Source organism: Fistularia commersonii, chromosome 18 (assembly GCF_037954325.1).
Source record: "Fistularia commersonii isolate RoL2024-O1a breed Wild chromosome 18, RoL_Fcom_v1.0, whole genome shotgun sequence".
Lineage (NCBI taxonomy): Eukaryota > Metazoa > Chordata > Actinopteri > Syngnathiformes > Fistulariidae > Fistularia > Fistularia commersonii.
In genome coordinates this window covers 9,479,762-9,507,205 of record NC_141301.1, presented here as the reverse complement: position 1 = coordinate 9,507,205, position 27,444 = coordinate 9,479,762, and the positions used below count along the sequence as shown (strand labels likewise).

General features: G+C 41.3%; 1 protein-coding gene across 1 annotated transcript in view; it reads right to left on the bottom strand.

The window, feature by feature from the left end:
* Positions 1-26,402, bottom strand: part of LOC147224325 (mitochondrial intermediate peptidase-like) — a 39,412-nt gene extending 13,010 nt beyond the window's left edge. The window contains exons 1-18 of the mRNA XM_086164198.1: positions 26,001-26,402; positions 25,458-25,631; positions 24,508-24,596; positions 24,315-24,401; positions 23,580-23,643; positions 23,302-23,484; positions 22,480-22,636; positions 22,103-22,151; positions 21,329-21,389; positions 18,152-18,204; positions 17,047-17,200; positions 16,850-16,927; positions 16,508-16,715; positions 13,909-14,018; positions 13,605-13,679; positions 13,013-13,129; positions 8,581-8,702; positions 6,324-6,397 (exon numbers count right to left, since the gene is read on the bottom strand). Coding sequence (XP_086020324.1) covers positions 6,324-6,397; positions 8,581-8,702; positions 13,013-13,129; positions 13,605-13,679; positions 13,909-14,018; positions 16,508-16,715; positions 16,850-16,927; positions 17,047-17,200; positions 18,152-18,204; positions 21,329-21,389; positions 22,103-22,151; positions 22,480-22,636; positions 23,302-23,484; positions 23,580-23,643; positions 24,315-24,401; positions 24,508-24,596; positions 25,458-25,631; positions 26,001-26,147 — 2,002 coding nt within the window. The 5' untranslated portion in view covers positions 26,148-26,402. The remainder of the gene's footprint in view (positions 1-6,323; positions 6,398-8,580; positions 8,703-13,012; positions 13,130-13,604; positions 13,680-13,908; positions 14,019-16,507; positions 16,716-16,849; positions 16,928-17,046; positions 17,201-18,151; positions 18,205-21,328; positions 21,390-22,102; positions 22,152-22,479; positions 22,637-23,301; positions 23,485-23,579; positions 23,644-24,314; positions 24,402-24,507; positions 24,597-25,457; positions 25,632-26,000) is intronic.
* Positions 26,403-27,444: the final 1,042 nt, after the last annotated feature.

The following is a 27,444-nucleotide window of genomic DNA, read 5'->3' as shown; positions in this document are numbered from 1 at the left end:
CCCATCACGCAATGCTTTCACGGGGTATTTACAGAGCCTCTGCTATTTCGGTCCATTGCTTATCCTTCTCGACTCGGTCGTGATATATTGGTGAGCTGACACAGCTCCGCCATCCGCTCCTCTTTCGGGACGATCCATACTGATCGGCATGTCCGAACACGTTCTTGTTCATTTTTTGTAATTTTTTGTGATGTCCAGATTTACACATTCTGATGGGCCTTGATTCCGCTTTGTGTTTGTAAATGTTTAGATTCCCCGTGCCGGCCCTTGTCAACCACTATCGTCACCGACATTTTCGTGCCAACCGACACGTGCGTGTGTCGTTTGGATTTGGAAATGGAATGCAGACATTTGTCTGGAGATGCGTCTTGAGTCTCAAAATCTATTTTTAGAAATATTAATCCATCTCAGATACACTTGTTTGGGATGTCCAGGACTGAATGTCTGCTAATAGTGTCCTCACTACAACATGTTTACAAAAAAAAAAAAAAGATGTGGACGAATGTCAACAGGTCTGTCCCTTTTTCATCCTCCCTGCTTGACTGGAAGTGACACTGAGTGATTTGCCACATTTACACAGCAGTGGTGTAATATTTCCAAACTTCAATTGGTGGTCAACAGGTTTGGTATTGATGAATAATAAAGATACATTCAGAGGTCTGGAACGTGATCTTAAATTCAGACTGGGACATTTTACGACATATATTCATTCGATCATTCCTTCAGTCACTATGGGACTAAGTCACTAAGGGATGTGAGATATCTCAGCTGTCATTGGGCGAGAGGCAGGGTTCATGACGGTTGATTGCTGGGCCAAATATAGAGACATAAAACCGTTCACTCAGTTATTTACACATCCGGAGAATTTAGGGTCACCTATTGTCGCATTTTGGATTGTAGGAGGAAAGCTGAGAACCCGGCGGAAACCAACACGGACATGGACATGCAAACTCCACTCAGAGGATGCAGCCTTCTGCATTTGGGCCAAATCACTGCAAGGGTCAGGTCTGGTCTAAGGTTGGGCAAATATGAAGAACGTATAATTGTTCATGCAAAAAATTACAATGTTTCTGGGTTAACTTCTTGGGACTGGATCTAAATCTCCCCTATCTATATACGAGTATGTACATGTGCAAGATTAATTTTTTTAAACCACCATAATATACTGCAATAATTCGAGCTGTCACGACTATCAGAATTCTTTGATGGTTTTTGGAAAGTAATCTGGTCAAGTTCTTGATAAAAGCTATACCTCGGGAGGCAGGACACCCATAGTCGAGTTTGCAGTCCATTTAAATTCTTATTAACACAACAGGGAAAAAAGTAAAGGGAAAATCATTTTAACACAAATGAGCAAAAAGAGCATATTTAGTGGCTTCACATTATGGCCGAGGGTGGCTCTTTTGCATTGGTTTGCCATTTAGTGGTTGTAAAAGCAAAAACTAAAGGTTCAGCCTACACCCCCTCAATGTAAATTTGGTTTAGAAGTTTTACATGACTAACTATTTCTTGTTTATATCTTATTGCACATATTGCCATTTATGAATGTATATATTTGATCCTAGAGGTTGCAAAGACCAAAACATAATAAACTACCCTGAACTGAACTAGAGCTGCTATGTGATGAGTGACATTTCAGGATAGCGCAATGATTTACGCCAGATGTGTGTGTCCATTTGCAGTGAATGCTAACTTGGAATTAGCCCCCCTGACCCACTGACCAAGATCACCTAATATTAAATAAAAATGCATGTGAAGATGTTTCTGCGAGATAGTATTGGTTATATCTCAAAATTGGGTGTACCAGCATGGCATACCGCCCAGGATACTGTGGCCATTGCCGATGTACGAATTTCCAATCTCCACTGTGGAAAGGTTTGAGAAGAGGGTTGGCAGCCGCCTCCGATGCTGCTTGGACCCAGAACTCTAAGCAGCATCGCCCTCTACAGCAACAACAACAAACTGACTCTACCAATCAACACCCTAACAGAGGAATTAATGGTTGCCAGAGTGAGGGAGGCTCTCCAGTATAGGGAATCCAAGGACCCAAAAGTTGCTCTAGCTGGCATTGAGGTGAGGACTGGCAGAAGGTGGAGGGCACAGGAGGCTGTGGACTAGGCAGAAGCACGGCTGTCCAACAAAGAGCTTGTGGGATCTGTGGTGATCGGTTTTGCAGGACTGGGAACCATACCAACAACCACCTTAGTGGACTCAAGGGCAAGGAGAGGTGGAACTGGGTCCAACTCGAAATGAGGGCTGGCGTCGAAGAGCAACGAGAAGCCAGTGGGTGGGGTTGCAACAAGGCGCTTGGACCAGATGGGAAGAAGCCATGGACAGGAAGATCTCATGGCCTGAGCTTTGGAGGGCTGAACCCCTCCGCATCAGATTTCTCATCCAGTCCGCCCACGATGTCCTGCCCTGCCCATCAAACCCCTTCCTTTGGGGCAAGGTTGAAACCCCAGCACGTCCCTTGTGCCAAGGAAGAGGAACTCTGTAGCACATTCTGAGCAGCTGTCCTAACGCGCTCAGAGACGGCCGCTATCGCAGGCGCCACGACCGGGTATTAAAGGCAGTTGCAGAGTCCATCAATACTGCCATCGACTAAAGCAAGTGCTTTCAACCACAATAAAATTTACAAGAGCTGGAGAAAAACCCCAACCCCAACCGAAGCCCCAAACAGGTCTCCTGGGAACAAGTAAGGACTGGCAGCTAAGGATGGACCTGGGGAAACAACTGAAATTCCCACATCATGGAAACCACTTTTAGTCCAGACATCGTCCTGCACTCTGAGTCATCCAAGCAAGTCATCATGTTGGAGCTGACAGTGCCCTGGGAGGAGAGAATTGGAGGAAGCCAGAGGGAGAAAGAGGGAGGAGTACGCAGAGCTAGTGGAGGATCGTCGTAAAAACAAACACTTGCAGCAATTAGCACTAATAGTATGAGAAAATTTGTGCCCACGCCCCCTCCCCCATCTCTATCGCACTCTTGCGGTCTATCAGTCTGTCGTTCTCTTTTGCTTTGTACCCAAATTGGTCGAAACAGAAGGCCGCCCACATTGAGCTCAAGTGCTGCAGAGTGCTCACTCACAAAGGAATTTGGGTTTTCTGTAAATCACTTTAAAGAGTGTGGCCCAGACATGCTTTGCATGGAAAGTGTCATGAGACATCTGTGCTGAAATTTGCTGCCACATGAATAAAATCTGACTTGACTTGCCAAACCGCTGGCACTTAAACTCAGATTCAATACTTTCAAAATGACAAAAGCATTTTCACAGAACAGAACCTGTTTTTTTTTTTAGAAAAGCATCAAAATGATTCCATAGTATTGACAAAATGTTGATTATATATGTTAATTGAATTTAGGGTCCATCATTAGCTATCACAAACTGCCATATCAGGCACTAAAGTTAATATACAGCATCTGCAGCACAAAACATCACCTTTAGCCTTCAGGCAGATTTCTATCTCTTTCTCACATTTTTATCAGGATTCTTAGGGTCACCGATCCCTTGAGGTTTTGAGTCTCAGTAAGTAATTAACTACTCAGTCAGGCTGACTCCCTTAAAAAAAAAAAAAAAAAAAAAAAAAAGTTGCTTGGTCTCAGGACACGGCTACAAAACCAAAGTATATCCATTTTCGGTGCTCAGACATTGGGGCTATGGGAACAGTTTCGGTCATGAAAGCCGCCTCTGTGGTGGTAGCTTAAGTCGATCACTTTTCACTCTCTTGGTTCCTTTCTCTCAAATTTCTTCCTTCTTTCTCTCGCTTTTTTTTTTTCTTCAATCCCACCCCTCCCAACCCCCCCTCCAGACCGTGTTCTGAAGCAGCTACATGGGCTTATACTTCAAAACCATCTTTCTGGAAAAAAAAAAAAACAGCTGAAGCCATGCAGATAAAGAGCGCAACCCGCTGTCGCCCCTTGTGTGCCCCCTTGGCGCCACACTGAAGGGGACAGCGGGGAAATTTTTCCCAACTCTTTTTATGAGGTTCATTGTCTGAAAGGATTATGTGGATCTGGATTCTAACCACCCCCCCCCCTTTACTATGTAAAAAAAACAAACAAAACAATAATTCTTATTCATCACAAGGACTTATTTTTCCATTTGCTTGAAGGAATTCTAGATGGCCAAAATGAACTTTTCAACCCAAATGCTAACAATGGTGAAAAGATAACTATTTAAGCACATGCGCTTATATGGATTCCATAATATGAAGGTAAAGAATGAGGTGCGCGGATTATTCTCATTTTACTTTGGCCTGAGCACTTTTCCAGACGTATCATATTCAAATAAGATAAAAGGAAAAAAAAAAAAGTGGCCAGATATTTTTAAGTTATACAGCATAAATGTGAAACTGGGGAAAAAAAAATCATGCTATTTGAGTTTTTATTTGACTTGGAATAATCAATATTAATATTATTTTAGCTGTTCTATTATTCAAAGTATCCATGCCATGTTACAGTTACAGCTTTCGCAATGACCTCAGCCGTGAGAAGCTGCAAGAGCAACCAATGTGTCACTGATATCTATTCATTGCCGGGACCTATAATTACAGTAGCATTAGCTTCAAAGGGAGCAATAAAAGCAAAAATTGTCAGTTCAACAACAGGTAATTGGTCAGCCAATCTAATAACAAGGTTCTGATTTGTTGGTGGCTGTAATTTCAGAGGCTCCGGGTAGGAACTTTGAGCGGGACAATCCCACGGCCAAGTGGAGGTGACCCTGAGGGAGAGATTTACAGTGCGCTCCCTGATATCACCCGATATCACCGGCTTTCTCCCTGTTGTCTCGCTCCTCTGGCCTTCTCTGTTGTCCTGCCCAGACATGCCACGGTGGCTGAGGATGAAGGGAAAGGAAGAAAGCTGGGGTGGCAGCAGGAAGTACCTTGCCTCTTCCCAAGGCTGAATAAAGATAAAGTGACTTCAGCGTCGAAATTGCCTTAATCGGATTACCGACGACTCAATGGTGGCAAACGTAGGAACGCTATTTCCCCGATCGCAAAATATCGAATAACGACAACCAATATGGCAGAATTAGGAGGTCAAGTTACTTGACTGTGTTATTTGTTTTGGGGCTTTTTGGGGGATTTTTTTTTCCATCCGACACGGTTTAAGCAACACATGAGTTTGGATCAACCGCAGTCAGACTGACCCGGTCTCTGAGCTTAAGGAAAAGCTCCCGCAAACGATCACAACACCCAAACTGGTGAACGCGTCCTTGCCGAGCAGGCATGACCACACCTGAAGCGGCTGCGAGCATCGGGAAAATTACTAAGACTTGCAAGTTCTGTCTGACGGCAAATTCTGTCTGTCTGAGGAGTGTTGCTGGCGCTCCCCTGAGGCTAACTTTTATTAAAATGTTGAGAGGCCTTTTATGCAACGCTAAAGTCTCGGTTACCAAAAAACATGCTCTGTCAGCCGGCCCTCTCTGAAGTCAGTGACTAAATCATTTTAAGGTTGCAAAATATATGGGAGGGATATATGGATATATTCCTTGACCTTTTCGCATTTGTGATGCCTGTTTTGCGTGTTGTTTTTCGGCAAGTAGCCATTAACTTTGTGTCAACCGATTTACAATTTCAATGTTTTTGGTTGTGTATCGAGTATATACACAGACAGCAAGCCAATTTCCAACATGGTACTTGAAAGTATGCCTTTAGCCCCTCCTCTCCAAGTAAAATGTGATATGAACATATTAATATGATAAATATTATAATTATTATAATAACATAATATTGTGTAGTCATCTAGGAAATTTAAAAAAATTCCCATAAATTCATGTTTATGGAAAATTGTCTTACAAAAAGATACTTAATGAATACCGATACTTATAATATTTTTTACTCTATTACACCGCAATACAATTTTCTCAGAGCATTTTTTTCTCATAGTTATCAAGGTGAAACTAAAAAGCAGCAGCAAACAAAAAAAAAAAAAAAAAAGGGTCTCAGGTATTGAATCGAATTCCGAAGAATTACATTACAGTAATTATACACAGTCTTCCTCGGGGGGCCAATGGTAAAAAGGGGGGAAAGAAAGGAAAAACATCCCCCCCTAGGGGATTGCAGGTTTTTAAACCGCAACTTGACAGGTAAGTGGGGGATTATAACTACAGGGCAGTTAACAAAACTAGCCATTGGGCATAATTATTTAATTGCTTACATGTCTGTGACTTTTATAATATAACCATGGATTAAGATTGTGGTCATACAACAACCTTAAATTAATTTGAGTTTTTTGTTGAGAGGAAACTATGTATTATCTTGACTCCAGAGTGCTCGAATATATTATTTAAAAAAAAAAAAAAAAAAAAAAAAAGACGCTACCTTCCACCATCAGCATCGGTTCCTTGGCTCCGCCATGGGCCAGCATCTCACGGCGGTACCGCTCACCCATATCCCTGAAAGGGAGTGGCAGAATTCAGTCATGGGGAGAGGATGAGATACTATTACAGACACATGTATTGTCTCCCGTCAACTCCTCAAAACTCTAGCCCCCCTCTTCCCATTCCCAACCCACTGCTGTCTAAACCACGCTGAACCCCAGGCCCCGGTCTAATCTCTGCTCATGACAGCTGGAGGGAGATGGAGCTGACAGCTGCTGGTGGAATGGATGAATGTCAGAGGGAAAGGGAAGACAAAAGGTAGAAAGAAAGAGCAAAGGAGGTGAGAAAAAAAAAAATCAAAGGGATTTGCTTTTAAAATTTAATTCATTCTTTCATTAGCAAACTGAACCAATTTTTCCATTGATAATCTAATTCCAATTGATCTGTTCTCCAGCCCCGAAAAACTGCTCAGTATTCTTTTGAAACCTTGTTATGGGTTTATTTGTGGCAAAAATACAGAAAGGAAATAAAGATAACCTTAATTATTACTGTTTCTGGTGTTCTTTCGCTTCTTGCCAGCAAGTGTACTCTGTGTTTCCTTCAGTAAAGTCTCCTCTCATATAAGACCCTCACATATGCTATTTCCAGCAAGCTGTCTTTCAGTAATCCATGCGAACATTTACTTTTCTACTTCCAAGACTTGAGACCTTTGTTTTAACGTAAACACTCCCTAAACACATCAGCTGCCTTTAGCACATTTTTGTTCTTCAAGATTGTACAGTCAGTTGACTCAGCTATGTTGTAGTGATTGGCAAGATCCGTAACACGAACAACGGTCTCACATTGAGCTATTATTTCCCACTTCAGATCAACTGTAATTCTTAACTTTTTCCCAATTCCACTATCACTAGCCCCTTGAACCTTTTTGGAAGCCTGATAAGGGCTAATATACTGAAAACAAAACACAAAGAAGCGTTTTAACAGGTGAACACAATGATAAATGATATAAACAATGCACATGACTGCCACTACGCTACAATGCCAAAACGTGGAAAGCCAATGAGTTTGTTTGTTTGTAGCTTAATTCAGAATTTCTTTAGCGAAATCTGCTCGTTGGTTGATTGGTTTATTACCGTGTAAGCTTTTTGTGTTTTTCGGGGGCTCGATATTGCAGTAAGAGAAAGGGTCTGGCAATGCAAACGCTGGGGTATGTCTGTGAATTACAGCAACATCTGCCAGGTCGGCAGGAGTTTCATATGAATGTCATGTTCAATGTCAAGAAACTGAACAGTATCCAGAGCAAGCGACATGTCAAGAGGCGTTTGGCCTAAGGGGCTAAATTCAAAACAGGTTTTTGAATCTGTTTTTCTGTCGTTTGTCTCTTAACCATGAGTAGGGGGTAGAGTGCAGACCTCCACAGAGGCTTTGACTAACCCTTTCCCAAATGTAAGAGCTAAGGTTTCATGAATGGTGACCCCGGTAATTCTTGTCTAATCCTGCCGACATGTGAATGGTAAAAACGTAAAATTTTAGGAAAGCAAAACAACTGCGGTGTGAGTCAGAAGGTGAGACGGGGGGCAACGGGAGTTTAAATTGGAGAATTGCAACCTTCATTGTGAGTACAATATTTCTGCTAAAACGCGGAAATATGAGAAAACAAGTTGTTGTAAGCATGGTTGATAAAACATTATGTTTTTTGCGTGATTAGATATTTTAATAAAATAAAACCCAATTAAACGACATGTTGTCGCTATGAATGGTCTCTACTGCTCTTGCGCTTCTACGAAATGCGGTTTCAAGGCACTTGACACTAGACAACGGTGGTGGCAGAGCTGCCGTGCAAGACGCTAACTAGGCCATCGAGGGCAATTTGGGGCTCGGTGTCTTGCCCAAGGACACTTCAGCATGCGGACAGGAGGAGCTGGGAATCAAATCGCTGACGTTCCGATTGGAGGGACATCCGCTCTATCAATTGAGCGCCAGCTGCTCGAGTACAAGACTATTTTCCCATGTTTTGTTGAAAAAAAAAGAAAAGAAAAGACATTGCCGCACATAAACCGCAGATTTACTGCTCAGTGATGTATTGTATTCAATTTTATTACAGTACAAGAAAAAGGATTATGTAATTTATTCATACGAAGGCTTTCTTTTCATCCGTCTCATTGGCAAAGGACAGAATCAGAGAGCTTGGTGATATACAACAATGGATGCAGAAATCTTTCATTTATAAATTAATAAACAAATAAAACTTTTCTCACCTATTTAAAGGGTCATGGACGAAGCACTGCTTCCACACCATTGATGCCACCGCCCGGGACATAAGGTACGAATAATACTTGGCGCCATAGCCGATCAGGTGGCTGAATCTGAGCTGCCACGCCTGCGGAGAAAATCAAAAGTTAATGGACGGTGCATTTAGAGTTACATTCATTGCCACATTTCATCCCTCTTGATCACTACCTGTTCACTTCTTCTGCTACTGCTATGATATCACTCCCTATCCATTTACAATAAAGATGTGACATGTCATGGTTCATTACAAAAACACGTTTTTTTTCCTAATTTCTTTTTAATTACTGAGTCAGCTTCTCTTTAAAGAGGTGTCAGAATCATCTTTCTGAGCTATTATGTTGCAGCGGGGGGGGGGGGGGGCAACTTGGAAAGATAATAAATCAAAATTATACACACACACATAGTGGGGAAGAATATAACTAGAATATCTTTCTGTTAGATATTCAGATTGTCAGTGACACTGAGAGAAGTTGTTGGAGGGCAGGGGCTAAGTAATTCCAGCCTTAGGAATGTCGGTGTTAAACAACTGAGCAACAGCTTGACCATTTAAAACGACTCTATGGAAGAAAAAAAAAAAGAATCCTAAACAAACAAGGCAAAACAGTTAAAAGTCTCAACATTATTTTAACAGAAGAATGTCTTTGTTATGACACAGCAATTCAACTTGAATAGACAAGAGTCATTCACTGCTGAGGTGTAATGAAATATTAGTTCCAATGTTATATTTATGGAAGAATTGTTTGTTTCCTCCGATTGCCAAGCATACGTTTACACCATGCTAGCTTTTGTTTAAAAAAAAAAAAGTTATTCTTAATAAGTAGAAAGTCCTTTCTTCCTTTTGCCTGTAGTTGCTGAAGGGGGGTCTCTCAAAACGCATAAAGATATAGAGCCCTTTTATGATCTTGGGGAATTCATCTGGCCACCACTCGACACTCAAACTGCCACTGTTAACAAAATAACAGTAAACTATAGACATCTCTCTTTTTATTCCTTCCAAAACCCCCATTTTTTTAAGCACAGGAAATGTTTTTCCTCTAATTCTCAATTAAACGAGGCTAGGATCAACAAAAGCAAAAGAAGAAAAAAGAAAAAGAAAAAGAAAAAAAAGAAGAAAAAAAAATTAAATGCACTGTGTTTTGAACACATGCTTCTTATATCCTTTAGTATCAATGCCAAAGAAATGGATTATTTTTATTTTCCTCACTTGGCGACCGCAGTTTTTAACTCTCAGACAGGATTTTTCGATTTAACGCTGAGATTCCGACCTCCTTTTTGTTCAACAGTCCACTGCTGTTGCTGAGATAGTTAAAGGGCACCAATGATGAGCTGCAACTCAATATTACTGAAAATAAACAGTGTTTCCTTCTACCAGCAGTAGACAGAGCAATATCAAGAGCCAATCCATAGGAATTAAAATCATCTGTGTTTTGGGATAATGGCTCTGCCTTGGAAATATACATATCATTTATAGAATACCGTGACCCTCCTCAGATGGGACTGCTGTGAACGGCAGCGTCTCAAGTCCCTAGCGATCCTGTGCTGAGCCACTGCAGAAGGGAAGGGATGGCTCACTGAAATGTGCTCCAGCAACATATCAGATCAGTTTCAATAATAGGTATATTCTTTGACTAATGAAGCCGAATAAAACATTTGAGGCACGTATACTCTGCTTAAAAAAGGTCATAACACCATGGCTGACAAAAAACAATTTGATGTGACATAATAAATTGAACCCATGTTTTTTACAGAACCTTACCGAACAAGAATGTTTTCGTTCGTTCTGTCTTTTAACATCCTCCATGTAGAGATTTTTATGACTGGTGGGTGATGAAAAATCAGTTTGGTTACCTATGCTGCTGCAGAATAACAATTTTTTTGAAAAGAGATTGATGGTGAAAGAGTTAAAAGGTTATGGAGGACTCCAAATCCAAATGCGTCTACTCCTACGTCTCTCTGTAAACCGGCCAGCTTTTTGACGTTGCGTTCTTTTTTAGTCTTAAAGAACATTTAGTCATACCATAGTGCCGATCATGTCTTTGCGTGTGTTCATCGCTGTGACCATCTTTTTTTGCACTCAAACAGCAGACGAAGTTGCTAACTGCTAACTTTAAGCACAATAAGTAAGATCTCATTCCCTTATTCTTCGGTCCACCTCGCCTTACTGCCTATCATGATTTATGCGCTCATAACTCAGAATAGTTTCTTTACCTGAAAGCAGCTGTTCAGGCTAAAAGGGTTCCACTCGGGGTCGGCTCAAATTATACATAGAAGAGACAAGCAAGCAGAGCTCAGTGGACGAAATAAAGACTTGAGATGTTTTTCTTATCAATCAACGTCCCGTCACGATGACTGCTTTAAAAATTCAAATTCAAAATTATGTAATAAAGTCATATAATAAGGATAATACAGAGTCAACTGCTCAAAACCTGGTGAAACTAACTGAATGGCCAAACCACTTTGGAAAAAAAAAAAAAAGAAGAAGAAGGGATTTCTTACACATTTTTCACATCGTCATAAAAGTATTGCCAAATTTTAAAAATATGTAGTCAGAATACTGCGATGGGTGCTGGTTTGTCATTGTCTGGCTTAAATGATCCCCCGGTATTAAAGAGGCTTAAGCTCCAAAGTGTTGACGTGACAGGACTCTTCAGAGCCATGGAGATATTTAATGAGTGGAATAATGTCTCTTCTAAGGCTCAGAAGAAGAAGAAAAAAACACAGACAGGCTAAAATTGATGGAGGTTGCTTTGTCAGCTGACCGCAAGAGTGACACGTTGCCTCGGGTCATCCAGGTTGGAAAGGCTGTCTTGGCGCGTTAAGAGTCGAGTTCAAAAGAAACGGTAACATAAAAAAAAAAAAAAAAAAACGTGATAAAAAAGGGGGCGGGTGGATCCCTAATAGAACTGGTTTTTGGGGGTGGGGGAGGGGGCAGGGATGGAAGCACAAAGGTGTTTTGTATTTACAGAATTACCTCATTCATTGGGAGACCGTTTGATTCCATGGTTTTGTTTATACGCTGTCGAAATTAGATTCATAACTCCCGATGTCGCAAGAACAAATAGATTCATGGAGCAGGAAAAAAAAAAAAAAAAACCCGTTTGGTATGCTGACTGAGGCTTTCACGAGATACTCTTACTCTCGTAAAAGCTCGATGCAAAAATGATTTTTAGGCTACCGGGTTCCAGCGCATTGCTACATGAGACTCGACATCAATCATGCTGACCTCTCCTAGTTTCATGTGAATGCAAGATTTTTCTTTTTAGTGTGAAGGACAAGTTTTGAGTTTGAGTTTTAAGAATGTACACCAGAGACCGCAGGACCATCTCGCCGATCTGCCGTTTAATTCCAAATAATAATCCCGGCTCGGGCGGGACCATGTGGTCCTTGTTACACACAGCTGATCCGCCTTTCCCTGCGCTGCCCGAGCTGCTTTCTCAACCCTTTTAAGTGATACACATGTCAGTGTCACCCCGATGTTTATAATCCAGGGCTCTTTGTAAACCTATTAGCCACTCAAAACGTTTGCTTTACTGCGGAAACTTTTTTCTCTGCTGCGTTTCCATGGGGATAGGTAAGAGACTGCTCTGGGGTTTTAAGTAGAGTTTGTCACTGACGGATATAAACAAATCTGTTTTCACTTTCTCCGAACCGCCAACGATCTGATCCTTTGGGAAGGTTGGACACCATAATCATCCTGAGCGTCTGACGGGTTCAAGAGGGGAAAAGGAACCCTGCTGCGGTTGGCCATGCACGCAGAGGCGAAGTGTCTGTTAGAGCTTTCAGGGTGGTTTGAGAAGCTGATTCGCAACAAATGGGAAAGTGGGGAAACTATATAACATAAACCACAATATCTGGATGGGGAGCGAAAGAGTGAGACATGAGGAGGGGAGTGGGAGGAGAGCTTCTGGCTGGGACACTGAAATTTCGGGTGAATATGAAGTGATTCTGTAATCTCTATTCCTGATGGCACCCCCACATAATTATAGCCCAAAATAAATGCTCCATAAAGGCCCATTCCTGGATAAATTATGACCGCGTTTTTGGAGTCTCTTTTTCTCTCTTGGCCGCATCCCGTCACCCGCAGCTGCAAAAATGGAGGAAATAGTGAGTCTTTTTTCATTAAAAGAGGAGGAAGAGTTTTAAGATATTTCCCCCGGGGAACACTCCTTCAAAGCAGACCTCTGCTTTGTTATTTTAGCAGGGCTTCAAAAAAACAGCTTAAATCCATTGAGCTGCGCTGCGATTGAGGAGAAAAAAAAAAAAAAAGACATAAAACTAGACAAAAAGAGAAGAAGTAAGAGACGCAGCGAGGGGAAAGCTATATTAGCAGTGCTGCGATGCTAGGATTTGGAAGATATCGTCAAAGTTAAAGTGTCACAAAGACAGCTGTTGATGTACCGTATTGGGCGTGTAAGGCAACCCGTAGAACTTCTGCTGCATCTCCTTCAGGATCTCTGTGGTGGTGCGGTTCTGAGGTTTGCTGTGGTAGATCTGGTCCAAAACAGCGTAGAAAATCTGTCCAGAGAGAATGGGGGGAAAAAAAAACGACAAACAACAAAAACATAGCTGTAGAACTGTACATGCAGTACAACATTAAGAGTAATAAAGGGGAAATGGTTAGATGTATTGCTGTACCTAACTGTGTTCCTGAAAAACCACCTGTGATAGTAACACTGGAAAAAACTACAAGCAATTACTGTATGAAATGTCCACTGATTTTAAGTGAAAACTATTGATTTCCTATTTGTAGTAAAAAGGACTGAGCAATTAATAGCAAAAGGGATTCCCTTGATGCCAGGTTCATAATAATTACACTGTAGGCAAAGATACAATTAAACCAAAGTAGCTATTCTGCAATTTGATATGACATCAGACTAAAGAAAAAAGTCTAGTCTTATTTTCTACTAGCATGAGTTGCGCTTGTGTGGATTTTACTTGTATTTTCAAATGCAACTGCAAATAAAAAAAAAAAAAAACGTTGTCGCTGTACCTGGAGCTGGGTGTCTGCGGCTCCACACACCTTCTTTGACTCGCACAGACGAAGCACCATGCTTTCGGGCAGGGGCTGACAACACGGAGATTTCATCTTATCTGTGTGTCCGCATCTGTTATGTCTCAAATTTTTCTTCCACATCAACCACTTTATCGCGCCCACAATGACGTAATCTTAAGTTGAAACATGTTTTAGCAGTTTCCAGTAAAATGTGTGATATATGTGATATACTCTGTCGTGTTATTACATCGAAATTTTAAGTCTTTGATAATTGGGGCTGTGGAGTTGACCAGATGCAGACCTGTCCGGTTTCATAATGGCGTGCAAACTGGCTGAGGACTCGGTAGTCAGTGGCAAAGTATTCCATGAGAATCGAAGGGACTTCAGCAAAGTCGGTCGCACATCTGGTTCCTAAGGAGAAAACCATCAGGACTTCAGATGAGGAGATTCAAATGGAAGGAGGGGCGGTGCGGATTAATTTGTTGTCATTTAGGGCGGTTAAAAACGACTGACGAACTTAAATGCATTTCTCCGACACCAGGTTCTTTTTTATTTGGACAAAGTGATTGAAAAAAAAATTCTGTGAAAACAATAAAATTATGCACTTGCTGCATGATCAGTCAGAGGATTATTCTCAGCAAAGTCTGCAGTAAAAATCCTTACACAAGATTTATAAAGATGTGGCTTTACATAATGCATTTTATGACATCCTGACTTCTAAAGCATGCTCTGAAATGAAAGAAAAATGTTTCGCGGTGACGAAATATGAAGTATGTAGTCATGTTACCATGGATACGAACAAGTAATCTGGCTTGTGTTTTATTTTTCTGTTGCCAAAATATAAGATATTGCCCATGGCTCTGTACTCAAAAATGTGTGTGTGGGGGGGGGAACTCATAAAAACATCAACACTTTTACCCTACCGAATTGTGCATGACTAAATTTCATAACACAACTCAATTATGTTTCATTGTTTGGCGTTTTGTTCTTTCAGGGGGGTTGGTGGGGTTCAAGTTAACGTTCAAGTTAAGCCTTATAAATGGGAGTGACTTGGGGGGAAAAAATGTCTATGACGCTCAGGAATTACTCTTCAAAATCCATTCATTCAATGCCTGTTTAGTGGAAAATCATGTGTCAGCTACACAGCTGACTTTATTACCAGCAGAATGGAGGGGTACTTTAATTTCACATTTGTGCCATGTGAGTCAAGTTCTGCACCCTGTGGGGTAATTTTGTGTTCATTTTTAAAATCCCTGCCACAGAAAAAAAAATCAAATGAAAGTTTTTTTGAAAACGGTCATTTTGAACAGACAATCCCACCTGGATATAGTAACACACACACACACACACACACACACACACACACACACACACACACACACACACACACACACACACACACACACACACACACACACACACACACACACACACACACACACACACAGTGATGATATGATATATATATGTATATATCCTTTTCCTTTTAGCTTTTCCCTTCAGGGGTCACTATAGCGAATCAACTTTTCCTCCTCTCTTACACCAACTACCTTAATATCCTCTCTCACTACGTCCATAAATCTTGTCTTTGGTCTTCCTCGAGACCTCCTGCCTGGCAGCTCCAATTCCAGCATCCCTCTACCAATATATGTTCACCATCCCTTCTCTGTATATGACCATCTCAGTCTGGCCTCTCTGAATTTCTCTCCAAAACATCTAACATGTGCTGTTCCTCTGATAGCCTCATTCCTGATCCTATCCATCCTTGTCACTCCCAAAGAGAACCTTAGCATCTTCATCTCTGTGGCCTCTAGCTCTGCCTCCTGTCTTTTTGTCATTGTTACTGTTTCTAGCAATATACAGCAATATACGATGCTGTATTGTCTAGAAACATCAGCCTGTCCATCACCACTGCAAACAAGAAGGGGCTCAGTGCTACCCCTCGTTTGTCAGCTCATCAAAGAACTCTTTCCATCTTCCCATCACTCTTCTAACATCTGTCAATACATTTCCCTCTCTATCCTTAATCACCCGGACCTGCTGTACATCTTTTCCATCTCTATTGTTCTGTATTGCCAACCTGGTTAGATCATTCTCTCCCTCCTTCCTGTCCAACTGAGCATACAAGTCATTGTATGCCCTTTGTTTTGCCTTTGCTACCTCTATCTTTACCTTACTGTATCTCCCTGTACTCCTGTCTGTTCTCTTCAGTCCCCTCAGTGTCCCAATTCTTTGCTAACCGCTTTCTCCTTATGCTCCTGCACCTCCTCATTCCACCACCAAGTCTCCTTATCTACTTTCCTTCCAGATGACACACCAAGTGCTCTTCTACCTGTCTCCCTGATAGCACTAGCTGTAGTTGTCCAATCATCAGGAAGCTGTCCTTGGCCACCCAGAGCCTTCTCTCCTCCCTGAAAACCATAAAACACTCCTCCCTTTTAAGCTTCCACCATTTTGTCCTCTGCTCTGCCTTTGTCCTCTTGATCTTCCTTGTCACCAGAGTCACCCTAATAAACCAACACCCTATGCTGTCTAGCTACGCCCTCACCTACAACTACTTTGCAGTCACTGATCTCTTTTCGGTTACCTCGTCTATACAAGATGGAGTTTACCTGCGAGCTCCTACCTCTGCTCTTAGAAGTTCCCCTATGTTCCTGTCTTTTCTGGAAAAAAGTGTTCACTATAGTCATTTCCATCCTTTTTGCAAAATCGACCATCTTTCCCTCTGCGTTCCTGTCCTGTATACCAAATCTGCCCATCACTTCTTCATCCCCTCTATTACCTGCACCGACATACCCACTGAAGTCACACACACACACACACACACACACACACACACACACACACACACACACACACACACACACACACACACACACACACTATTACATACACCTCACCTGTCACATGCTGGTAGCGGGTGCGTCCCAGCATTGAATGCATGGCGTGGCCCATCTCATGGAAGAGGTTCTCCATCATACCCGGGGTGAGCAGGGTCGGTGCGCTCCTGGTGGGTTTGGGCAGACTCAGCATCAGCACTACCACTGGCAGCTGGTACTGATCTGTTTCCTGGCACCATCGCCCGCCACGTATGGTGAAATGGCAGTCCTGCGAGCAATGCGAGAAGGGGGCCAGAGAAGTTTTCCAGTTTTTTAGTTTGGTTTACACCTTTAATTTCACAAAATACAAATTGAAAAGCGAAATAAAGAAAATCAAATCAACTGGTGTGAGTGTATGAAAACCTGATGGGGTTTATCTGGCCTCTGGAAAAAGTCACAGTAGATGTATCCAAGTAATCCCTCGGTTTCATGCACCACAGCCTGGAAACACAAAGAAATATACTCAATATAAACAACTAGACATATAGGGAGGGAGACACACAGTTTGGTTAAAATACACACAAAATCAGGCCTCCACAAATGATGAAGTAAAGATTTACCAGTTTGCGGACATCATCGCTCCAGACCTCTCCGGTTTTGGGGTGTTCAGACATCAGCGAGACGCCGTAGAGCTGGGAGAAGAGGTTGTTTAGGCCCTCCATGCAGCCGCCCAGTGACAGGTAAGGACTGTACAGGCTGGGCTCTATGTTGTATCTACCATGAGCAAAAGGCAATAGCCAAGTAATGTATTTGTATTTTCAGTGACAAAGACCGACATACAAGATGTTATTATTCTCTAAATACGTCTGAGAGGAAAGCGATTGAAAAAACAGAAAAAAAAATGGAAATTCATTGCGTTGCAACTCAAGGAAGAAGATCAGATGATTGTGTGTAGTGGAGTCTAGAAGAAACTTTGAGGAAAAATAGCTCTTATAATGCAAACAGACGGCATAATAAATTCTTTGAGGATCCTCCTTGCCAATTGGAAGAGCCCGAAAAACCACTGACGTGAGATGGCCAAAAATTTCCTCCCACAGGGTGAGACGGAGGAGAACCAGGCAACCAAGCAGTCCTTACAGAGGACAGACAAAGGGAGCTGAAAAGTCTGAAATAAAGATTTAGTAAAAACCCTTCAGAACATTTGGCTCAAAGACTGGTCGGAAAAGAAAAGTACACTATATTGAGAAGGTATGTCCTTTAAAATAAAACCATTAAAAAAACCATGAACATTGCAACTACTTCAAACCACTGATATTGACTGCCAAACAATGGTAAAGTTATAGTTTCACTGACAAGCTTAGCAATATTTCTCTTAATCGCTTATTGATAAATAGGCTGACTATTTTGGGAAATCAAAAAATTCTAAACAGCCCAAAAAAAACAAAAAAAAAACAAAACAAAAGACAAAACTATCCTATTCTTGTATGTATGATGTAATATTGTTTAAAAAATGCCTATAATATATTTTTTTAAACTACTTAACAGACTTTGAGCACTCAAATCAAAGGAAAAACTGCGGTTATCAGAACTATCTCAAAAAAGGCACTAAAATCTGCACAATACATGTTACGAATACAAATATGTATAAAACTACCAAAGTTTATGGTAGCAACAAGGATTCAAATTAATATAACAAATATGTTGGATTGTATCGAAACGAAGTACCTTTCTGCACGTATGACACCACTCAGAAACGGATGATCCCAAGGCATGACATCCTGTGAAAGAGATCAGAACAAATATAGTCCTGATTTAAATTTAAACAACATTTCTTCAAAGCACCTGAATGTCACATAAACCCTTCAAACATTCATACGCATAGTGGTGAGATCAAACGTATAAGAATTCACTGGGGCAGAGTAATACTGATATAAATGGAAAATCCATTTGTGAAGGATTCCAGTTATGATAAAAAAAAGGCAATAATAATAATATTACCAGACAATCTGCATATTTGTCATTCGCCATTAGCAGTACCAAGCACAAAAAGATGCTGTGATATATTCAGATATCAGATATCCATCCATCCATCTTCCCCCCGCTTGTCCGGAGTTGGGTCATGGGGGCAGCAGACGGTGCAGTGAGGCCCAGACCTCCCTCTCCCTCGCCACATGATCCAGCTCCTCTGGGGAGACCCCAAGGGGTTCCAAGCCTGAAAGAGCCTGGTAGACTCCAAGCCTGGAGACAGAGTCTCTCCAGCGTGTCCTGGGTCTTCCCGTGGTCTCCTCCGAGATGGACATGCCCAGAATACCTCCCCTGGGAGGCATCCAGGAGGCATCCTGAGGAGATACCTGAGCCACCTCATCTGACTCCTCTCTATGCGGAGGAGCAGCGGCTCTACTCCGATCTCCTCCCGGATGACCGAACTCCTTACCCTATCTCAAAGGGAGAGTCTGGCTACCCTGCGGAGAAAACTAATTTCGGCTGCTTGTATCAGCAATCTTATTCTTTCGGTCATTTCCCACAGCTCCTGACCATAGGTGAGGGTGGGAACACAGATCGACCAGTAAATTAAGACCTTTGCCTTCTGGCTCAGCGCCCCCTTTACCATGACAGACCAGTACAGAGTCTGCGTCACTTGCACATGCCACACCGATCCACCTGTCGATCTCCCGCTCTGTCCTACCCTCACTCGTGAACAAGACCCCAAGATACTTGAACTCCTCCACTTGTGGCAGGACCTCTTCCCCGACCCGGAGAGGGGATTCCACCCATTTCTGGTTGAGGACCATGGTCTCAGATTTGGAAGCGCTGATCCTCATTCCGGCCTCTAAACACTCGGCTGCAAACCGCTCCAGTGAGAGCTGGAGATCATGGCCTGATGAAGCCAACAGAACCACATCACCTACAAAAAGCAGACTCGATCCTGCGGACACCAAACCGGGTATTTTCCTCAGCAACCACTGAAGCAAAATGCCACTTGGCCTGCCGGTTCCTATCAGCTGCTTCCGGAGCCCCACAGGCCAGAAAGGCCTGATAGGACTCCTTCAGTTTGATGACATCCCTCACCACTGGGGTCCACCAGCGGGTTCGAGGGTTGCCATCCCGACATTAGCCGACGGGATGTGGTTGTGGTTGTAGCTCTGCAACAGGTGGGAGTTGAAACTCCTTCTGCCAGGGGACTCTGCCAGACGTTCCCAGCAGACCCTCACGTTACGTCTGGGTCTGCCAAATCTGACCGGCATCCTCCCCCACCATCGGAGCCAGCTCACCATCAGGTGATCGGTTAACAGCTCCGCCCTCTCTTCAGCCGAGTGTCCAGGGCATGCGGCCGCAAGTTCGACGACACGACGACAACGTCGATCAAAGAACTGTGGCATAGGGTGTGTTGGTGCTCAGTGCACATATGGACGCCTTTATGCCTGGACATGGTGTTTGTTATGGACAAACTGTGACAGGCACAGAAGTCCAATTACAAAACACCTCTCAGGTTCACATTGGGGGAGGGGGGGTTCCTCCCAGTCACACCCTTCCAAGTCGCACTGTTTTTACCCACATGAGCATTGAAGTCTCCCAGTAGAATGAAAAAGTTCCTGGTAGGAGTTTTCTCTAGCAGCCCCTCTCAGAACCCCAAGAAGGGTGGGTAAACAGAACTGTTGTTAGGTGCATAGCCACAATCAACAGTCAGAACCCGTCCCCCCACCTGAAGGGGAAGGGAGGCTGCCCTCTCGTTCACCGGGTTGGACCCCAATGTAAAGGCGTCCAGTCGGGAGGCGATCAATATGCCCACACCTGCCGTGCATCTCTCACCGGGGGCCATTCCAGAGTAAAAAAAAAGCTTCCAGACGTTTCAAGAGGCCTGGCTCCAGACCCTACGCTGTATGCCAAGGTGAGTCCCACTATATCTAGTAGGAATCACTCAGCCTCACGTACCAACTCACGCTCCTTCCCCGCCAGAGAGGTGACAGTCCATGTCCCAAGAGCCAGCTTCTGCAGCCGAGGATCGGACCGCCAAGGTCCCTCCCCTGCTCCAGCCACAGCCCGGCTCACACTGCACCCGACCCCCTTGGCCCATCATGTGGGTGGTGAGGGGAAGAGGGACGTCATGTCAATCCTTCAGGTGGTGGCCGGCTGAGACCCATGGATGAGGGCCCGGTCACCAGGCGCTCGCCATCAAGCCCCGCCCCCGGACTTGGCTCCAGATGGGGAGACAGGTGACCCGCGTCCAGGCAAGGGAAAATTAGATCTAAAGTTTGTCTTCTTCATGAGGGTCTTCTGGCCCGCGCTTTGTCTGGTATCTCACCTGGGACCTGTTTGCCTTGGGTGACCCTTCAAGAGGCATAAAGCCAACAACAACAACTACCTCCCAGGATCACTGGGGCGCGCAAACCACTCCACCACAGTAAGGTGGCAGCTCACAGAAGAGAGATATAAGATATAATGTTTCCAAATACATTATTACAGACATTATTGTCGAGTATTTTATTACAGACATTTTATCAGGTACAACATATCTATCTATCTATATATATATATATACACATATATATACATACACATATATACATAAATATATAAGGACTGCCTTAGAAAATTAGAATATTGTGATAAAGTTCTTTATCTTGTGTAATGCAATTACAAAAACAAAAATTTCATACATTCTGGATTCATTACGAATCAACTGAAATATTGCAAGCCTTTTATTATTTAAATACTGCTGATTATGGCTTACAACTCAAAAATCCTGTCTCAAAATATTAGAATATCATGCAAAAGTAATTTTTGTTTTTGTAATTGCATTACAGAATATAAAGAACTGTATCACAATATTCTAATTTTCTGAGACAGTCGTGTAAAAAGCTTCAAGAATAAGCACGGTGTCGTAAACAAAATGTAACTCACTGAATTGTGAGGGTTGAGTTTCTTCTTCATGTTCCTCATCATCTGAAAGTCTTTTGCTGTTCTGCGACATTCAAAAGAAAAAAGACAAAAAAAAGAGAGATCAGAGCCTGTCATATAGTAAGTGACGACAGGCACACGTTCCAATTTTTACCCAGGGAGGACTGCAGCATTTTCCAGCATGCAACTGGTTGACATTTATAACTCTGGTATAAGGATCTGCATCTACAATGCAGATGTAGATGCAAAGTTTTTCCGGTGAGAACAAAAATCCTACTTATCAAATTTCACCATGACCAGACACAGAAAATTCTCAAATTTAAAAAAAAAATCCTCCCCAAAAGGAAAGCGTGACCAGCCACGAGTTTAAAATGGATCACTTATATTTGTGGTGTATTTAAGTGTTGGTTTTATTTGGACTTTTTATTCAAACAATTCAAATTGGTATCGTTCATATTTTTTGATCGGGTGTGTCCTTTGTGAGGGTTGAGTGTAATGAGATGATCAACTAAAGCCAAAAAAGACAAAAGACAAACTAAAAAATTTTTGAGAACTACTCCTTGACTGATTATTCATAAAATACCAGGAGAGAGACTGACACGGCATGCGAAACAAAAATATGACAATCACAGATGGTTAGTGGTTGGCCCAAGATCCATCACTGTTTTCTTTTCTTGCAAAGCTTGGCAATACCATCAATGTAAAAGGCAATGACTGCACCTTTAATATCAGGCGAATGTCGTACTACATTTAACATGAAGAAGGTGAGAGATGTACCTGTCGGACAGCTTGTCTGTTAACAACTGAAGAAAGCTCATCACCGTTTCTGCATAAGAGGCCATAAAGGGAAAAGCTTTTATAAGACAGAGCATTTGTGAGATACGGCAAAAGCATAATGGCAATTTAGAAACATAAAATTCCTAAAATTCCCTGTTGGAATCCTTGCCATGGTCTTTTCACTCTAATAACATTGTGAATCATACAGTATGTAATGACAATTTGAGCCAATAACTAGCAAAAACAATCATTATACAGTTGCTGGTTTCACTCTGTATTTGACTGATTCTTATGTCTGTTTTTCACCATAATGGCATCTACGTCTGACAATAAAAGCTGAGCTGACACAAAATACAGAAAAATAGAGTTGCAGTAACCTGGCGTTTTGGCCATCGTTCCTTTCAGGGCTCGGTGTCCATAAGATTCGTATCCTACCAGTTTGGCAAGTTTGTATCTGCACTTTAAAAGTTCTTCCAAACATTCCATAAGGTCTGAATTCGGATAAAGGTAAATCCTGTATGCAATTTCTCGTAGCTGAAGATAGAAAGAATGGTAGAAACATTTTCATCAGATATTAGAACATACATACATACATACATGTATAGAAATGTATATATATACACCTATATATAGAAAGAATGGTAGGAAAATTTTCATCAGAAATTATAACAAACATACATACATACATATATATATACACATATATAAATATATATATAAGTACATATCTATATATATGTGTATATATATAGGTATGTACATATATACATACACACACACATATATACATGTATATATACATATATACACGTATGTATACATATGTATATATATACGTATATATATATGTACGTATGTGTGTGTGTGTGTGTATATATATATGTATGACTATACTTGTCTTCACAATAACTCATTTTTTTTCTGTTGCTTTCCTTTATTCCACAGTGCTACTACAAATTTTTTATCTTAAAAAGTCGTACAACAATTCTATTCGCCATTCTTTGCAAAAATGCTCTTAAATGCATTTGAATGATAAGCAATAAGTGTGTGATTTCTTATATGGATAGGAAATAGTTCTAATACAATAATTGCTGACCTGCCCCTGGAATATCGTCTGAATAACTAGCATGTGACAATGGCGCTACCTAGTGGATAATTGGAGGTAATATCCAGTGAGGGACCCCAAACCCAGTCCTTACCAAATCATCTGGAGAGTCTGCATGAAACCCTCCAACTTGGACAAAGCTTCCTGAGGCTGTGAAATGCATGTGCAGATGTTCGGGGATCGCCGTCCGCGCAATCCTGTTGGGCATGTGCGAGCCCACTAAAAAGTCGTTGCTTAAATCTAACAGCTTCACATGAAGAGCGACCGCCTGCTTTCTCTGTGGAGAGAAAAAGAATGTATGAGAGATTTTGCATATTTTTCATCTTCTGCCTCTGTTTGGGACAGCAGTCTGGTTTAGAAGTAGTGTCTCACCAGCTTGTCATCCAGGTGAATCCCGCTTATCTCAAAGTCAAACATGAACAACTCAGCCACTCTCCTAGAAAGACAGCGGCAGAGGAGTCTGTCAACTGATGAAACCTGGTTGCGATAACGAAATGATATCGATATTGCTTTGCGGAACTCTTTGAATCGCAAAGGCGTGAAACAAATTAAGAGAAAACAAGGAAAAAACAGGAAATACCGATATCTTTACATGAGAAAAACAAAACCCTTACACTATCATAATAAGATTTCCATGCCATGTCTTTCCTGTTGTGTTAACAGGGCACAGGGATGAGCTAAATATTTGCTGTACATCATTTTATGTCTGCGATCAGAGTTGGTCAAAGCAATATGACATATTTTAAGAGTCAATGCATAGTTGCTGCTTTTACTTTTTTTTACAAGCATTTTTCTTTCAGTGAATTCTGACATACTGTAGATTTGTCTTGCGAAATGTCTGTAAATTCAATAGTGGGAAGAAATATTCTGATAGAATTGTTCACAAGTTACTCCATAGTTAGCTTTCCAAATCTTTTTATTTAAACTAGCTTGCCGATCAGGTAGTCAAATAAAAATAGAGTCCTCATTAAAGTATCCACTTGGAAAATGAATGGCAGAGTGAGCTCAATATAACTGAACACCTGACTGTGTTAATCTCAATTTTAGTCATAAGTAAATATTTGAAGGACAGATTTGATAGTGGATGCATAAGATAGTTAAAAATACCTGGAATCATGATCCAGCTGTGCCACAATTTCCGGGCTGTTCAGCAAATTCTTTAGACTCTTGCATAGTTCGACATTAGTGTTCAATCTGGAACATTAAGGTGGCGTAAGCCAATGTTAAAACACATTTTAAGAACACTGCAAAGTGCTAAAACAATTACGTACTCATAAGATCGCTAGTAAGTGAGTCTTACTTCTCAACCACTGTGCCAATCTCCACGCAGGTCCTTTCTGCAGCCTCACGAAAAGACGGATCTGGATGTGCCACTTTTACGAAATCAGCCTGGTTACAGAGAGAATAAACTGTATCCCAAGCACTTTACAATAATGCATTACTGCCTTTTGCAAACAAATTTATTCGACAATGTCATTGGCTTAGCTGAAATTGGTAGATCTCAGTCAAGTAAGCTTAAGCATACTTTTTCAAGGAGCCAGTTTGCAAAGAACTGAGTGCAAAAATGAGTTATTAAGTCAGTAGCAGGTTCCATGACTGTTATGAACTGAGGAAAGTAGGATAAATTATAATTGCTGCATAGTGCATTTTGATTAATTTTCCAGAATAGCATAGTTTTACAAATATTTTCAACACCTCAAAATACTGATGAACTTTTTCAAAGATCCAGGTCATTGTTAATTCTTGTCAAAATGTTTCTATGTTTCTACTCGACTTGAATTTCTTCCCTTGAAGATGTTTCACTTCTCATCCAAGAGGCTTTTTCATTTGTTTCAAGGACTAATGGGAAGCTGTGAGATAGAAAAGCAATCATTGTTGGAGATTCTTATGTGTTCCTTTAAAAACTGAAACGTATAGATATGAGCTGGACCTCAGACACAAATGTTCTGAATGATTATGCAAAGATTCAGCTGGGCATTTCAGACTGTCTGATCTAGAATGGACAGCACTGCACTACAGGACTCTTTCATCACATTGGACAGTCTTATTAGGACACTGTTCCTACTTTATTTGATTTTTTTTAGGACTTTCCTGCTAAGTGACTGGTTGTATGTATGCAGATGTGTGCAATATGTTTGGTCTGTGCAATGTGTGTTATGTGTATGCTGCTAGACACCTTAATTTCGTTCGGAATCAAGAAAGTATCTCTATTTACTGATACAACTCGCAAGTTTTCAAGCTCCGACTCACCAGGTCGGCCACTCTGCACAGACCATCTGAGAGCTGGTCAAACGCCATGACAGTCTCGACCCCAGGGCTACAAGAACAAGCTTTGTTCACAAGTAGATCTGTGTTTTTGAGAGCTGTTTTTGTGGCCACTTGGAAGCCCAAGGGGCTTGTCAGCTCTGCAACGCCAAACAGACCCTGTGACACACACACACACACACACACACACACACACACACACACACACACACACACACACACACACACGAACACATCACAACACTGCATTGTAGATATATATTGCTAATGATAGGGAAAATGTTCATTTTAATACCCCACAACACCTGCTAATATGTATCTATAAATTAATTTTGACATTCGAGATGGGCATTATTTATGTTTAAACCACGATCTGGAATCAAAATCCCACTCCTTCTGAGTTGCAATTTAACTAAACTTGAAAGGGATTTTGACATAAATGAAATAAAAAGGTGGCATGGAAAGAACAGTCCCTTAAATGAGTAACACTGTTATTTTGTGTAAGAAAAGGAAAGTTTGAGTACTTACTACATTTTTCTCGAGGAGGTCCAGTCTCTTGTGAGGTTTTGCATTGAAAGCAGCTCCGACAGGTGACCACGTCGTGACATTTCTTCGGATTGGCGTCCATAAACGCCTCTGCTTGATATAAAAAATCAACCTTTTGCACACTGACATTTTAAAAATTCAATATATGACCGGTTACTGAACTCTACCCAGCCTTGTGCGGATGGACTCTGGAAGAGAACATGCTAAAATCCAGCTTGACTGTTAGCTTGGCTGCTCAAAAACGGATAAATGTAAACATCTCATGATTTGAATGATTTCCAATATAATCGAAAAACTTTCTCTTTAGGGGTGTAGGTCTGTTTTGTTGTGTCTGAAGGGCATCTGCCAATCCAATGAACACAGTAAGCTCACATGTACGCGATCGGCTTTTTTACGACAGCCAGTCTGAATGACTGCTGCGGATAGTATTTTCGTATAAAAAAAAATACAAATTTTTCAACAAGGGCGTTTCCCACTCCAAAGTAATGTAAAGTATTTTAATTTTCCAAGAATTCTTGATAATTTCTAAATTCATCACAATGGTAGGAATATGTAATATGTGCATCGGGGGGGGGGGTCTGTCGAAAGTGCGACAAGCGATCGGAAATACTTTACGACAATGTCGTCATCAGGAAGCGACGCAAAATGATCCTATATGTAATCGCGATTTAATGTGAGCCGAATTAACTTTACGTCTCACGTTTCCTAATTTTACCAAATCGTTGGTGCAAATTAGATCAGTAGAATTTTGTTGAACAAAAGTCTAAGGGGACTGAAATTAATCACGATACACACTTATTTTCTATTACGAGCAATACTGAATTAATTAAGTATAAAGTAAATTGCTCTACACATGTATTTCTCTTAAGGATGTTCATAATGGAGACAATTAAATGACAGAAATGCACCTTTCATTGTTTTTCTCTTTTATTAATAGGAAGAATAACTCATTCATTGCACTCCACAACCACATTGCCTTAATAGCTTTCCTGTGAAATCTGTTTATTAAAGGTGATTTACGAAAAAAAAAAAAAAACATTTAGCAAAATGTCATTTAGCAACTGTATTTCAGAAACTCCCCATAAACCAAACTAAACTATGGTGACTGGCAAAATGTTTAAATCAACTCTGAAAAAGAATTTTAATACTGAACATAGGTAACACAGGACAATTAACGGTCTTCCCAATATGAGAAATCCAAGTATTTTGCAAAAAGTACTTTTGTTTACATGTACTCGGCAAAATTGTACCAATTTTTGACATATGGCAAGACATTGAAATTCAAAGTAAAAAAAAAAAAAAAAAAAGGTCAAATTTAAATAAAACGCTTTGCTACTGTCTGATCACTGAATCTCATTCTCAATCAAATATTTACACATACCGGTATTCACTAGAATACAACACAAACAAAATACATAAAATGAAA